Source organism: Tauraco erythrolophus, chromosome 25, assembly GCF_009769465.1.
Source record: "Tauraco erythrolophus isolate bTauEry1 chromosome 25, bTauEry1.pri, whole genome shotgun sequence".
NCBI classification, from domain to species: domain Eukaryota; kingdom Metazoa; phylum Chordata; class Aves; order Musophagiformes; family Musophagidae; genus Tauraco; species Tauraco erythrolophus.
In genome coordinates, this window is record NC_141489.1 from 7,673,383 (window position 1) to 7,690,060 (window position 16,678).

Below are 16,678 nucleotides of genomic sequence, written 5' to 3' on the forward strand. Positions count from 1 at the left end.
GAAGAGATCGAAGGAATGTGTTGTATGAATTTAACAGGTCCAGGAGAGTCAGTGCATAGAAAACTTAAACAACTAAAGGACAAACTACATGCCTTGAAAGAGGTAGATGGCATCGATGGATGGTTGACTTCCTGGGGGATAGATGGTTGGGTGAGAGATCTCATCAAAACGTGCTTGGGGCCTCTTTTGTTGTTAGGCTTTCTCTTGCTTTTTGGACCATGCTTAATGCAATGTATGACCCAACGCTTGTCAGCTATAGCGCACGCCGTTTTTGAAAAAAGAGGGGGAGATGTTGCAGCCCAAGTGTTAACAGTAAGGAATGTGTATCAGCGAATATAAAAAGAACACTGTCCTTGAGATAAGAAGGTAGGTTGAAGCTGTGAAAAACACACTGTCCCTGGGAAAAAAACAAGAAGGATGAAACTATGAAAAACAAGATTCTGAGCAAAACATACTAACTGCAAAAATATTAAAATATTGTAACAAATATAGAAATCTGTATCCAATCACAGTGTGTATCATACTCGTGCTTGTCGCGTGAACAGTAGTGCTAGACCAATTAGCTTGCTAAGTACAGCGCATGAAAGCGTGCACAGAACCGAGCTATGCTATAAAAAGAGCAGTATCACAGAATAAAGCTGAAGCCTTTTTACTCATCATATTGATGCGTCTTGCTTCCCCGTCTTCGGCCGCAACAAATGCTAGTGCAAGAACAATACAAAATGACTGCCACAACTGTTCACCACACAGAACCCAGAATTCAACCCCCTCCCAATCTGCGAAGCAAGGCCCTCTCCCCCAGCTAGCTCCCCCAATACATACTCTGAGCATGATTTCACATGGTATTGAATAGCCCCCTGGCTTGTCAGAGTCAGCTGCCTGTGCTGTGTCCCCTTCCAGCTTCCCATGAGAAGCTAACTCTATCCCAGTAAAACCCAGGACAACCATAGATATAGCAGACACCAGTAATATGCAAGACATAATCATGCTGGATTGCTCTCCAGACTTCTCTGTGTGCTACTTTTTTACCGCTCTAATTACTTTTCCTCAAGACTCCTGTAAAAAGCTGTTTCTGGAAGTCATCAGAGTAGTAGCTGTGAAAGGCAAGATGCTCTCTCAGATGGAATGTTTTAACACGGTTATGATTTAGAAGCAATTCAAGATTTATTAATGGTATGAGATAAATCAATGATTAAATTTTATCAGTACTTGATGATGAACCAATGTGAAGATTTACAAGACGATTTGGTAAGATATGTTATAATTAAAATAGTGCCTTAATTACAGATTTGAAAAAAACAAGAACACACTAACTTACTACCAGGTATCCTAAGTCAAAATAGGTATATCTCCCCCTCTACTCTGCCCTCGTGAGACCTCACCTGGAGTATTGCGTCCAGTTCTGGAGTCCCTAACATAAGAAGGACATAGACCAGTTGGAGAGGGTCCAGAGGAGGGCCACGAAGATGATAAGAGGGCTGGAGCACCTTTCCTATGAGGACAGGCTGAAAGAGTTGGGGCTGTTCAGCCTAGAGAAGAGGAGGCTCCGGGGTGACCTTATAGCGGTCTTCCAGTACCTCAAGGGGGCCTACAAGAAAGATGGGGAGAGGCTGTTCAGGAGGGCCTGTTGTGATAGGACAAGGGGTAATGGTTTTAAAATGGAGGTAGATTCAGATTGGATATTAGGAAAAAATTTTTTACCATGAGAGTTGTAGAACACTGGAACAGGTTGCCCAGAGAGGTGGTGGATGCTCCATCCCTGGAGACGTTCAAGGCCAGGTTGGACGAGGCCCTGAGCAACCTGATCTAGTTGGAGATATCCCTGTTCCTTGCAAGGAGGTTGGACTAGATGACCTTTGAAGGTCCCTTCCAGCCCTAACCATTCTATGATTCTATGATTCTATGATTCTATATATGTACATATGTATAAAACATAATAGACAAACAGATAGAAATATTTGGATCCAGTGAAATATAGACATCCACAGTCATGAAGGCAAATGCGTGTATTCAAACACCTAGATAGGTAGAGAGGTAGATGGAAGAGTCTAGCCAATACTTAAAATTTCCCCCTCAAGTTTAGAGTAAATACAATGCATCAGCATTCCTCAGCGGGCGATTGTTGAGTCTCAAGGAAAGTACTTCACCGCTGCCTTCCGTCAACTTTGTCAGCAGATGATCTGTGGAGTTCATACCTGAGAGGCGTCCTAGCCCAGGGGAAGATGCTGGTCACAGCCTGTTGCGATCCAGGAGACCTCAAAGGGTGTCGCTTGGAATGGCTGTTTATAGGGTCCGAGATAATTGACTTTTGTCAGGTACTTTTCCATTTTGGTCCAACTCGGATGGTGAAATATTCTGGTATTTTTCCACCAATTGTGCAGGATATTCCGTAACACAGGACATCATGATCAGCAATAAAACTAGGGGGAAGGTTGGCAGGGGGGCTGCTGCTCGGGGAATGGCTGGGCCTCGGTCAGTTGGTGGTGAGCAATTGTTTTCATTTGCATCACCTGTCTTTCTTGGGGTTTATTTCTCTCTCTTTGTTATTTTCCCTTTCATTCCTTCTCCGGGGCGCCGCGCTCCTCCTCTGCCGCCGCCCCTGCCCCGCGTCCCTCCCCGCACCGCCCCTTCTCCTGCCCGAAGGGGCCGCGGCAGCGGGGGGCCGGGCCGGGCCGGGCCGGGCCGGGCGGGCGTGTTGGGGGCGGGCAGAGGCGTCGTGGCCGCCCCGGAGGGCCCGATCCGGCGGGGCGGGCAGGAGCGGGCCCGGGCGCGGCTCCGCTCGGCTCGTCTGCGGCTCCCGCCGGGCCCTTGTGCCCCGGCCGGCCCCGGCGCGGCGGGGCACGATGGCGCCCGGGCTGGGGCCGTGGCTCCTGGCCTTGTCCTTGGCCGCGGGGCCGGCAGGTGAGAGCCGGGCGGGGAGGGCAGCGAGGCCGGGGCTGGGCCCGGGGCCGGGGCTGCCCGCGGGCGGCCCTGCCCGTGCCGGGGCCCCGGGGCTGCGGCTGCTCCCCCGCTCCCGGGGCAGAGGCAGAGGCGGAGGCGGAGGAAGGCTGTCGGGGCGCCGGCCGCAGTGTCGGCAGCGGGCGCGGCTGAGCCCCGAGGAGGGCAGGCGGGCACTGTGCCGGGCGCGGGGCTCGGCCGGGACACAGCGGGGTGGCGGCTGTCGCTGTGCCGGGGCGGGGGGCGCCGGGGCGGCGGGGGGAACGTGCCGGGGCCGTGGGCGCGCCCTGCCCGGCTGCCCGCGCTCTCCGTCCGCAGGGCTGTGGGCGCAGCTGAGGCTGGCGGAGGACGGCGGAGGGCTGCGAGCGCCCGGGGACTCCGTGCTCCTCTCCTGCCGGGGATCCGGCTTCGACTTCGGGAATTATGCAGTTTGGTGGTACCGTCAGGCACCCGGTGGCACACCCGAGATGCTGTCTGTGTGCTGGTCGTTCGGTGCTACAAATTATGGGCCAGCAGTGGAGGGTCGAGCCACAGCATCCCGGGACAATTCCCGGTCCGAGTCATCTCTGTCCCTGCGTGCCCTGCACCCCCAGGACTCTTCCCGCTATTTCTGTGCAGTTCACACAGAGATAGGAAATTCAGCTCAAGTTTAACACAAACCTGCCAGCATCCCTCCTCTGGGCCTCAGAGCTGGAAAAGAGTCTGCTCACACAGTTGGTTCAGGGTTACTCCCAGAGTTACAGCACACAGTTTTCACATGTTTCATTCTGACTGGAACATTTTACTTCATTCTGTTCCCTTCTGCTCTCCTTCTGCTTGCCATCTTCCCATGTGCCTTGCAAACCGTCTCTCCTCTCACTCTCCCAAAGTCCTTTACCTCTGGAAACAAGTTTTGCAAGTTGGTAACAAACTTCCACATTTGTAAACAAGTTAGCTACAAGTGTGGCGAGCAGAACTAGGGAGGTGATTCTGTCCCCCTACTGTGCTCTCTTGGGACCCCTCCTGCAGTACTGTATTCAGGTCTTCGGTCTCCAACATAAGAAGGACATGGAGCTGCTGGAGATGGTCACAAAGATAATCTGAGGGCTGGAGCATCTGTGCTGTCAAGACAATATAAGAGATTTGGGATCGTTCTGGCTGGAGAAGAGAAGGCTCTGGGGAGACCTTCTAGCAGCCTTCTACTACTCAAAAGGGCCTACAAGAAAGCTGGAGAGGGACTTTTTGCAAGGGTATGTAGTGATAGACAAGGGGTAATGGCTTTAAACTGAAAGAGGGAGGATTTAGATTAAATATAAGGAAGAAAATTTTTACAATGAGAATGGCGAAGTACTGGACCAGGTTACCCAGAGAAGTTGTGGCTACCCATCACTGGAAGTGTTCAAGGCCAGGTTGGATGAGGCTTTGAGCAACGTGATGTAGCGGAAGGTGTCTGTGCCCAAGGCAGAGGTTTTGGAACTAGATGATCTCGAAGGTCCCTTTCAACCCAAACCTTTCTATGATTTCCATTGTTTCCTGTAGTATGAGTATCCAGTTACGGCCCATCTGGTGAGATGTGTGAATAGCCCTGCTCTGCTTTTGGGCAAGACTTTGATTTGATCAGTTGAGGCATGAATTTTGCTCCCTGAGGAGTGAGCAGATGAAACAGGGTAAGTACAGAGGGTGATTTGGGAGCTCTCTGAGAGATTGGAGAAGTCTGTGCTTCTCTCCCAGATCTGAGATTATAAGAAGAGTAAGCACATGTGAGCATGTGTGTTTACATCTGCTGGATCCCAGAGATCACAAGCAGAAGCCCAGGGAAGTGGTGCAGTAGTTGAAGCAATTGCTTGACTTCTCATTCCTGGTTCATCCTTGTCTCTGGGGTTGCAGGTGCCCTTTCTCAGGTGCAGACAGAGGCCTCAGGGCCCACGGTGGGAAAGGTCTCAGAGTCTCTCACACTTACCTGCCACATCTCTGGTGTATCCATCGCTGATAGCAGCTATGCTTGGGACTGGATTCGTCAGACTCCTGGCAGAGACCTGCAGCATTTGGCCTTGCAGTATCCTTTCACGGGACTCCAGCACGTTGCTTCATCCTTCCAGACCAGAGTCACCAGCTCTGCAGACCCCTCCAGGAACCAGCTCTCCCTGGAAGTGCTCTCGCCATCAGCTGCAGACACGGCCACCTATTTCTGCAGCAGCAGAGAGCTGGAAAAGGGCCCAGTGTTTGAAACACAGGCAGGGCCAGGGCAGAACTGGAAGGAGGGGGGTTAAATCCAGCCATATCTTTTGTGGTTGGCTGCCAGAAGGCTTCTCAAGACTAGTCTGGGCTGGCTTTTCCTAGAAACAGTTGCAGAGGTACTGCAGAAGCAGCAGCAGTCTCTCACAAGCACACAAAAAACTCCTGTAACTAGGCTGTTAACCCTCTTCCTTCCTTCTCAGTGTCTCCCACAGGCAGAAAGTGTCAGGGAAAGAGGGTTTTTTAGGAAAAACCACAGTGAGCATTAAGGAACTAAAATTTGAACATGGAAAAGAAGAGTTGAATTGAGTTTTGAAATTTCATGTTGTTCAGGGAGCCCCAGAGTGGTGCAACAGCAGGAGCTGGGCTGCAGAGCATCTTTTCCCCTTGACACGATGAATAGTCTCTTCGTTGTGTTGTTAGTGCTGGCTCTATGTGCAGATACGCTCATGTGTGTACACTGAGAGCCAGCATGGATTTCTGCGAGGAATCCCACCAAGGAAAACACGGAGGGTGTCCTGCACCAGAACAACACTGCAGCCCTCCATGCGCTTGGGGCCGTAGGGAACCTTTTAGGTCTTTCCATGCTGGGACAGCTGCAAGTGTTGCAGTGCATCTTAGATCACAGAATCACAGAATCACAGAATGTTAGGAATTGGAAGGGACCTCAAAGGATCGTCTAGTCTAATCCCCTTGCCGGAGCAGAACCACCTAGATCAGATCACACAAGAACGTGTCCAGGTGGGTTTTGAACATCTCCAGAGAAGGAGACTCAACAACATCTCTGGGCAGCCTGTTCCAGTGTTCTGTTACCCTTACTGGGAAGAAGTTCTTCCTCATGTTTAAGCGGAACCTTCTATGTTCCAGCTTATATCCATTTCCCCTTGTCCTATCATTGGATGCCGCTGAGAAGAGCTTGGCTCTATCTTCATGACAGGTCCTGCAGGCCCTGCACCCCCTGCTTCTTTTCCTGGTTTCAAGCCTCCAGTTTCAATGGATTCCTCTACCAATTTCAACTGATTTCCTTTCCCACCTTTGTCCTGGGTTCCCTCCCAAAAAGACTGTTGGAGCAGCCATGAAAAGAGAGGGGAGGGAAAGGATTGAGTCTGTAGAGGGGCAGCATAGAGCGGGCAGTGCTCCCCAAACGCAGGTACGTATCGTGACAGTGACACTGTGTCAGGACTGAGTAGGTGTCCCATCCTGTGGTTGTAGGAGGAGCTCCGGGTTCCTGGTGAGTAGGATGAGCACAGAGAAGGGAGTGTCGGAGCTCTGCTGAGCAGCCCCAACAGCCTGGTCCGTGCTGAGTCCTGTGCACAGGAGTTTTGGGGGACGAGCTGAGGACTTGAGGCTGCAGTTCTGCCCCAGGCCTTCTGCACTGAGGACAACCCAGATCTCTACTGCCCAGAGATCTTAAAGCCCTTTGCTGCTTGGGGGGAGGGTCTGCAGGCCATTGCCAAGGAAGAAGCAGGGTGAGAAGTGTCAGCATGAGGGAATGTGTGGAGCAGTAGAGTGCTGTGTCATAGTGGAGGGAGCAGAGTTGGGAGCACATTTCCCTGTCCAAGCAGAGCTGGGCTCCAGTAGCAGCAGCTCAGCAGCACCAAGGCACAGGAGGCCCCTGGGAGGACAACCTGCCACCCCCAGCGCCAGCTCCAAAGTCCCAACAGCACCCTACAGTCCTTCCTCAGAGGAAGGTCGGGGATGGCTCTGGAGCAACACGTCACCCTTTGCCCACCAAAGGTTTTCCTGCCAAGCGAGCACTCTGTTATTGCTCCCTGCAGGGTGAGAGACACCCGGAGTGTGTGACACCAACAGCTTCAGCTGCTTCTGCTCCTCCAGCCCCCGCCTCTCGCCTTCACTGCTGTCATTGGCCGAGGGGGTGACTAGGAGGGACAAGGACTGACTGCAGTGACAGAGGCACAGACTGGCAAGATGTGGGCAGAGCTGTTCTGCAGGCAGAGAGAAGCTGGAGAGAGGCGAGACAGAGCGGGCTTGGCCATGTGGGCTGCCACGTGCGTGGGCTTGTTGCCCATCGTAGGTAAGTGAAAGGAAGGGGTGATGTCCCCCAGAACTCAGCATGCTCCTGTGCTCTGCACGGCTCTGTGGAGCTGTGCTGACCTCTTGCAGCCTGACCTGCCCCCCAACTCTTCCTCCCCTCCCATCCCTGCAGAGCACAGTGGGAACAGCTTCCTCCTCTTCTACCTGTGTGTTAGACACCTCTGTCCAGCCTGCCTCCTCTGCAGGGCCTAATGCTCTGCCTCCTCTGCCTCATCCTGGGGCCTAAGACTTTGCACTTGGACTGGCATTCTGCTCACAGGGCACTGCAACCCATCTCGCAACGACCAGGTTGAGGATGGCAGCATAGGGCCAAACCTCTCCTGCCTGAGGGAGGTCCTTGTCTCTCTTGTGTATTCATTGAGAGCAGTTTCTGGGACTGGAGGGTGGGTTCCTCACCATTCCATCTTGGCAAAGACAAAGGGATTTGATTTTGTACTCTCTGGTACAAAACCTTCCTGCTTCGAATAGAAAAATCCAAAAGATTCCTTGTCTGACAGGGTAAATGAGGGAGGGGAAACGTGCTTCTTTTACCAGCTCTATTCCTCTGCCCGTATTTTCAGCTGTGTTCCAAGCGAATTATTTAATCCTCCCAGTAGTCTATTGACATCACAATGCCCCCATGAACGATGCTCTGACCTTTGATGAATCATGGAGTCGTAGAATGATGTGGGTTGGAAGGGACCTCAAAGATCATCTAGTTCAAACGACACTGCCACAGGCAGGGACACCCTCCACTACACCAGGTTGCCCAAAGCCTCATCCAACCTGGCCTTGAACACTTCCAGGGATGGGGCACCTACAACTTTTCTGGGCAACCTGGTCCAATGCCTCACCACCCTCTGAGTGAAAAATTTCTTCCTTATATCCAATCAAAATCTACCCTTTTTAAATACATTGCCCCTTGTCCTATCACTACACGCCTTTGTAAAAAGTCCCTCTCCAGCTTTCTTGCAGGCCCCTTCACATACTGGAAAGCTGCAATAAGATCACCCCAGAGCCTTCTCTTATCCAGGCTGAACAGCCCCAACTCTCTCAGCCTGTCTTCATAGCAGAGGTGCTCCAGCCCTCAGATCATTTTTCTGACCCTCCTCTGGACCCACTCCAGCAGCTTCATGTCCTTCCTGTGTTGGGGTCCCCAGAGCTGAACGCAATACCTGAGGTGGGATCTCACAAGAGCAGAGTAGAGGGGCAGAATCACTTCTCTCAACCTGCTGGCCACGCTTCTTTTCATAGATTCATAGATTTCTAGGTTGGAAAAGACCTTAGAGATCATCCAGTCCAACCGTCCCTAATCCCCATTAAACCATATCCCTAAGTAGATCATCCACCCTATTCTTAAACACATCCAGGGATGGGGACTCAACCACCTCCCTGGGCAGCCTATTCCAGTGGCTGACAACCCTTTCAGAGAAGAAATACTTTCTAACATCCAACCTGAATCTCCCCTGACTAAGCTTATACCCATTTCCTCTTGTCCTATCACCCATCACTAATGTAAAGAGCCCTTCCCCCACCTCCCCACCATCCCTTCTCAAGTATTTGTAGGCTGTAATCAGGTCTCCCCTCAGCCTCCTCTTCTCCAGGCTAAACAGCCCCAACTCCCTCAGCCGCTCCTCATAAGTTTTATTTTCCAGCCCCTTGACCAGTTTAGTCGCCCTTCTCTGGACCCGCTCCAGGAGCTCAATATCTCTCTTAAAGCGAGGGGCCCAAAACTGGGCACAATATTCCAGGTGCGGCCTCACCAGTGCCGAGTACAGGGGCAGGATCACTTCCCTGTTCCTGCTGGTCACACTATTCTTGATACACGCCAGTATCCCATTGGCCTTTTTGGCCACCTGGGCACACTGCTGGCTCATATCAAGCCGGTAGTCAACCAACACCCCCAGGTCCTTCTCCGCCAGGCAGCTCTCCAGCCACTCTTCCCCGAGCCTATAGCGATGCTTGGGGTTTTTATACTCCAAGTGAAGGACTCTGCACTTGGCCTTATTAAAGCTCATGCCATTGGCCTCAGCCCAACGATCCAGTCTGTTCAAATCCCTCTGAAGGGCCTCCCTACCCTCGAGCAGATCGACACAGCCTCCCAGCTTGGTGTCGTCCGCAAACTTACTGAGGGTACATTCAATCCCCTCATCCAGGTCATTGATAAAGACGTTAAGCAGAACCGGACCCAGCACTGAGCCCTGGGGAACCCCACTGGTGACCGGCCTCCAGCCGGATTTAGCCCCATTTACCACCACTCTTTGGGCCCGGCCATCCAGCCAGTTTTTAACCCAAAGGAGGGTGTGCCTATCCAGGCCAGCAGTTACCAGTTTCTCCACCAGAACACTATGAGAAACTGTATCAAAGGCTTTACTGAGGTCAAGGAAAACTACATCCACAGCCCTTCCCTCGTCAGCCAGGCGGGTCACCCTGTCATAGAAGGTGATCAGGTTTGATTGGCAAGACCTGCCTTTCATAAACCCATGTTGACTGGGCCTGGTCACCCAGTTAACCTGTATGTGCTCATTAATAGCACTCAAGATAACCTGTTCCATGACTTTGCCCGTCACCGAGGTCAGACTGACAGGCCTGTAGTTCCCCGGATCCTCCTTCCGCCCTTTTTTGTAAATGGGGGCAACACCCGCCAGCCTCCAGTCCAGCGGAACTTCCCCAGTGAGCCAAGACTGCCCAAAGATAATGGACAGGGGTTTGGCAATGACATCCGCCAGCTCTCTCAGGGCTCTCGGGTGGATACCATCAGGCCCCATAGACTTGTGGGCATCCAGCTGATGAAGCAGATCCTTGACCCGTTCCTCTTGGATCACAGGAGCTTCGATCTGCTCTCCCTCCCTGCTCTCAGACACCATAGGCCAGCTCACCTGGGAACTGCTGACCTTGTTATTAAAGACTGAGGCAAAGAAGGCATTAAGGACCTCAGCCTTGTCCTCATACCTAGTGACTAACGTACCCCCTGTGTCCAGTAGGGGCTGGAGGTGATCTTTAGCCCTCCTTTTGTTATTAATGTATTTATAGAAGGGCTTCTTGTTGTCCTTTACGGAGCAGGCTTGTCTAAGTTCCAGTTGGGCTTTTGCCCCCCTGATTATCTCCCTACATGTCCTAACTTCCTCCCTGTATTGATTCCTGGATGCCTGCCCATTTTTCCAAGACTTATAAACTTCCCTTTTTCTTTTGAGATGTTCCCAAATCTCCTTTGTCATCCAAGCTGGTTTTCTACCCCGGCAGCTCGATTTCCGGCACATAGGGACAGCTCGCTCCTGTGCCTCCAGAATTTCCTTTCTGAGGAGTAACCAGCCCTCCTGCGCCCCCTTACCCTTGAGAGCTGTCTCCCATTGGACTTTATTAATCAGACTTCTAAACAGCCCAAAGTCAGCTCTCCCAAAGTCCAGCTTGGCCGTTTTAGTGTTCCCCCTCCTAACTTCCCCTAGAATTGAGAATTCTATTATCTCGTGGTCACTATGCCCCAGGCGTCCTCCAACCTTCACATCTCCCACAAGACCTTCTCTGTTCACAAACAGCAGGTCTAGGGGAGCACCTTCTCTAGTCAGTTCACTGACCAGTTGTGATAGGATGTTGTCCTCCACACTGCAGGAATCGCCTAGACTGTTTCCTGACTGCCGTGTTATACTTCCAGCAGACATCAGGTAGGTTAAAGTCACCCACAAGGACACGGGCTGGTGAGCGTGAGACTTCCCCCAGTTGTTTAAAGAATAGTTCATCAGCCTCGCCGTCCTGATAGGGCGGCCTGTAGCAGATTCCCACTACAATATCCGCCTTCATAGGCTCCCCTTGGATTTTCACCCACCAAGTCATCCCCAACATTAAACTCCAAGCAGTTTAGACCTTCCCTTACATAAAGGGCAACCCCGCCACCTCTCCTACCTCTCCTGTCCCTCCTGAAGAGCTTGTAGCCATCCATGGTAGCGCTCCAATTACATGAGCCATCCAATTACACGATGGCAACTATGTCATAGTTTACCCGGATAACAAGGGCTTCCAGTTCCTCTTGTTTATTGCCCATACTGCGTGCGTTCGTATAGAAGCACGTAAGTTTGGCTCTCGACCCCACCGCACCCCTAGGGGGGGAAGCTTTATTTCCTGAGCCGTTATTTTTGGGATTTTCTTTTACCTCTGGGCAACTTGTGTGTTGCCCCTGACTACACAAATCACCCCCTACTACCACTGAGGTGGCAGGCCGAAGGTACCTGCCTACACTCCTCTCGTCAGACACTGGAGGGCCGTCCTCGGCTGTTATTCCTCCAAGTCTGGCAATGCCCCCCATCCCCTTCACATCTAGTTTAAAGCCCTATTAACAATCCCAGCTAGTTCTGCAGCAAGAAGCCTTTTCCCCCATGGAGACAAACCCACCCCATCCCTGGATAGAAGGTCTGGCCTTGAGGTCAGCCCGTGGTTAAAGAACCCTAGGTTTTCTTCCTCACACCACTTATGTAGCCAATTATTTAAATCCTTGATCTTTGTTTTCCATCCCATGTCATGTTCCGAAGTCGGTATGATAGAAGAGAATATTACTTGGGCCCCCGATCCCTTCAACATTCTTCCCAAAACCCTGAGATCCCTCTTAATAGTCCGGATGTTTCTTTTCCTAAAGTCATCAATACCAACTTGGAAAATGAGAAGGGGATAGTAACCCGTGGGCCTGACTATAGACGGGAGTTTTTTTATCACATCCCTAATTGTTGCCCCAGGAAGGGAGCAGACCTCCCTATGTAAAGGGTCAGGTCTACAAATCTGGCCCTCCACACCCCTCAAAAGGGAGTCTCCTAAAACAATCACCCGCCTTTTCTTCTTAACTGAGGATGTCTTGATATGTGTGGTCCTTGGGAAGGATACTAGTGTGTGTGTATCGTCATCCAGCCCAGGATACAATTTGCTTTCTGCGCTGCCAGTGCACATTGCCAGCTCATGTTGAGCTTCTCATCCACCAGCACTCCCAAGTCCTTTTCCTCAGGGCTGCTCTCAATCCATTCTCTGCCCAGCCTGTACTTGTGCTTGGGATTGCCTTGACCCATGTGCAGGACCTCGCACTTGGCCTTGTTGAACTTCGTGAGGTTCTCATAGGCCCACCTCTCCAGCCTGCCCAGGTCCCTCTGGATGGCATCCCTTCCCTCCAGCGTGTCCACAACACCACACAGCTTGGTGTCATCAGCAAACTTGCTGAGGATGCACTCGACCCCACTGTCCATGTCACTGACAAAGATGTTTAACAGCACCGGCCCCAGTACTGACCCCTGAGGAACACCACTCGTCACATGCCTCCACTTGGACACTGAGCTGTTGACCACAACTCTTTGAGTGTGACCATCCAGACGATTCCTTAGCCGCCGAGTGGTCCATCCATTAAAACCATGTCTTTCCAGTTTAGAGACAAGGATGTCATGTGGGACAGTGTCAAATGCTTTGAACAAGTCCAGGTAGACATTGTCGGTTGCTCTTCCCTTATCCATCAATGCTGTTACTCCTTCATAGAAGGCCACCAAATTAGTCAGGCAGGATTTGCCCTTACTGAAGCCATGTTGGCTGTCACCAATCACTCCATTATTTTCTATGTGCCTTAGCATAGCTGCCAGGAGGATCTACTCCATGATCTTGCTGGGCACAGAGGTGAGACTGACTGGCCTGTAATTCCCCGGCTCTTCTTTTTTTCTCTTTTAACAATGGAGGCTATGTTTCTCCTTTTCTAGTCTGTGGGAACTGCACCAGATTGCCATGGCTTCTCAAATATGATGGATAGCAGCTTAGCAACTTCATCCGCCATTTCCCTCAGGACCCGCGGATGCATCTCATCAGGTCCCATGGACTTGTCCACTTTCAGGTTCTTTAAATGGTCTCGAACCTGGTCTTCTCCTACAGTGGGCGGTTCTTCATTCTCCCAGTCCCTGCCTTTGCCTTCTGTGACTTGGGCCGTGCAGCTGGAGCTCTTGCCAGTGAAGACTGAGGCAAAGAAGTCATTGAGAACCTCAGCCTTCTCCATATCCTGGGTAGCCAGGTCTCCCGTTTCCTTCTGTAGAGGGCCTACATTTTCCCTAGTTCTCTTTTTATCACTGACATATCTATAGAAGTTTTTCTTGTTGTCCTTGATGTCCCTGGCCAGATTTAACTCTATCAGGGCTTTAGCTTTTCTAACCTGATCTCTGGTTGCTCAAACAATTTCTCTCTATTCCTCCCAGGCTACCTGTCCCTGCGTCCACCCTCTGTAGGATTCCTTTTTGTGTTTGACTTGGTTCAGGAGCTCCTTGTTCATCTATGCAGGCCTCCTCGTGTTCCTGCCTGACTTCCTCTTTGTTGGGATGCACTGCTGCTGAGCTTGGAGGAGGTGATCCTTGAATATTAACCAGCTTTCTTGGGCCCCTCTTCCCTCCAGGGCTTCATCCCATTGTACTCTACCGAGGACATCCCTGAAGAGGCCAAAGTCTGCTCTCCTGAAATCCAGGGTGGTGAGCTTACTGTGCACCCTCTTTGGTTCCCTAAGAATCTTGAATTCCACCATTTCATGATCACTGTAGTCAAGGTTGTCCTTGAGTGCCACGTTCCCCACCAGCCCTTCTTCATTGGTGTGAATAAGGTCCAGCAAAGCATCTCTCCTTGTTGTTTCCTCTACCACTTGGAGAAGGAAGTTAGCGTCAATGTGTTCTAGGAACCTGTTTGATTGCTTCTGCCCTGCTGTGTTGTCCCTCCAGCAGATATCGAAGTGATTTAAGTCCCCTATGAGGACCAGGGCTTGTGAACATGAGGCTGCTCCTACCTGTCTGTAGGGGGCCTCATCCACTCAGTCTTCCTGGTCAGGTGGCCTGTAGCAGACTCCCACTACTGTGTCAGCTTTCTCTGCCTTTCTTTTAATCCTGATCCATAAGCTCTTATTCAGCTCCTTAGTGAGTGAAAATGGAGTGAAATTGGAGTGAAAATGGCTTATTCTTCCTTACTGCAGCAGTCACTGGCCAGATGGCCTTGGAACAACATATCAAGGAACTGCAAAGATGGCACGTTTGAAAAAGAGGTGCCATGGTCTCTGGTGACCCATGGGAAGAGGATATCACTTTACTCCCCTTCCTCCAAAGTACGAACCAGTGACAGATATGAATCTATGGCAGAGCACAATACCAATGACCCAGATTCAGAGGGAGAAATGGCACCAGCAGCACCTACTAAAAGCTATCAAAGATAGCATTGAGTAGTGGTAGTGGGTGACTCTCTGCTGAGAGGCACTGAGGCATCTGTCTGCTGGCCTGATATACCATCAAGGGAAGTTCACTGCTTGTCACGAGCCAGTCTCAGAAAGACTGTCACCACTGGTAAAAAACACACCCCTATCCCATACTTCTTTCCTTGTGGGCACCAATGACACAGTAATACAAAACCTGTGTCCTGGTTTTAGCTGGGACCGGGTTAGCTCTTCTTTTTAGCAGCCAGAAGAGCTCCGTGTTTTGGTTTTACTCAGAGGCTCGCTCTGAGAAGAATGCTGATAGCAAGTTGATGTTTGTGGTTGGACGTGAAACTCCAAGGACTTTTCAGTGTGCCGGAGTGCAGAAGCACGGCGGGATAAGGGGGGAGCATGGTTGGGACAAGGGGAACACGATTCCCCTTGTGATTTGTGGTGGAACTTAAGATTGAGGCCAAACTGGCCAATCAGTATTCCATATCATGCAGCGTCATGCCCAGTATAAAAGTGAGGGGCAGCCGGACAGAAGGGCTTTTGCGCTTTGGCTCTTTTGCCGCTTTTGCTCTTTCGCACTTGCTGCGCTTTTGCTCTATTGTTTTTCTTTCTTTTTCTCTCTCTCCCAGCACTCCCACTCTCGGAGTGCTCTCTCTCTCTCTCTCTCTGCCCCTCTCTATTTCGGGGCCTCGCGTTCGTCCGGGATTGCAGCTTCAGGACGAGACGGGCTTCGCATACGAGGGGGTGGTGAGCACCTACTCTGTGTATTAAATCATCTGTATTAAATTGTTCTTATCTCAACCCACGGGTTTCCCGTTTCTCCTTTACTTCTCTCCCTCATCCCTGGGGCTGGGGGAGGGGGAGTGACCGGCTGTGTGGGGGGGTTTCAACCTAACCCATGACAACCTGGCAGGGCTTCAGGGTCCATGGAGGCGTAAGTGAAAGGGACAGGTGCTAAGGCGGTCTTTTTTTCTGATGTCTTTCCAGGGCTTTGGTTTCTGTGATGATATTCTTCAATGAATACAGCCTCTGGGGGAGAGATGAGATCTACCTATCCAGAAGAGGCAGGAGAATCTTCACTAGCAGATTGGCTGACTCAGTGAATTGTGCTTTAAACTAGTAAACTTGATGATCAGTGTCCAAAACTGTGACACCTGCATCTTCAAAAAGGAACAGAGTGGATGAGCACATCTACAAGAGTAGTGAGGAATGCTTTCCAACCCATTCCAAATTCAGAAATCTGAAGTTCAGCCACCTCAAGCGCATGTATACTAACGCACATAGTCTGGGCAACAAAGGGGGAACTGAAGCTCTGCCCAGTCTGAGATTTATGATATCATAAGATCACAGAAACTTGGTAGGAAGTCTGGCATGATGTTGTGGTTTAGGCCAGCAACTAAACTCCACATAGCTGCTCACTCACCCTCCCCCACTCCCTGGGGATGGGGAAGGGAATTAAAGGAGAAAAGGGAAAGATACCCGTGGGTTGGGATAAGAAAAATTTAATACTACTACTACTAATATATTAATATATAGACGTACAATGATAATAATATATACAAACATGTGATGCACAGTGTAATTGCTCACCACCCCTTGAGTCAGAAATGGACAGAGCAGAGAGTGTCCAAAGAAGGGCCAGGAAGATGATCAAAAGGCTGGAGAACCTGCCCTGTGAGGAAAGACTGAAGGAGTTTGGTCTTTTCTCTCTGGAGAGGAGAAGGCTTAGAGGGAACCTCATCCCAGTATTCCAGAGTTTAAAGGGCAGCTATAAAGATGACAGAGACTCCCCCTTCACAACAAGGCACATGGAGAAGAAAAGGGACAACAGGTCCAAGTTGCAGTGGGAGAGGTTCATCTTGATATAAGAAAGAAACTTTTTACAGTGAGAACAATCATTCACTGGAACAACCTCCCCAGGGCTGCGGTAGAAATCCCATCACTAGAGGTTTTCAACATGCAAACGGAACGGGTGCGAGATAAGCTCTTTTGTATGAAAGATTGGACCAGATGATGTTTTGACATCCCTTCTAACCAGGGCTGTTCTATGATTCTATGTTTCTATTCTGGGAACTTCAGAGGCTATATGGTGAAGTGCAGGTTAGTGCACGTTGCCTGGGCTCCTCTCCAATATGGCCCAGTTTTATCTCTACAGCCTGGTTGCAGATCTATGGGATCATGGAGAAATGGTGAGGTAGCTTACAGGAGTACTGTGGTGGATGGAGCCAGGCTGTTTAGGAAAGCCAGGCTGGGAAGGCGGGGGGGACAAATTGCCCTTTCTGTGAGAGAACAGCTGGAATGCAT

At 50.9% G+C, this 16,678-nt stretch overlaps 1 protein-coding gene across 1 annotated transcript in view; it reads left to right on the forward strand.

Moving 5' to 3' along the window:
* The first annotated feature begins 2,843 nt into the window (after positions 1 to 2,843).
* Positions 2,844 to 16,678, forward strand: part of LOC147527053 (Ig heavy chain Mem5-like) — a 31,687-nt gene continuing 17,852 nt past the window's right edge. The window contains exons 1-2 of the mRNA XM_086626592.1: positions 2,844 to 2,901; positions 3,256 to 3,573. Coding sequence (XP_086482718.1) covers positions 2,844 to 2,901; positions 3,256 to 3,573 — 376 coding nt within the window. The remainder of the gene's footprint in view (positions 2,902 to 3,255; positions 3,574 to 16,678) is intronic.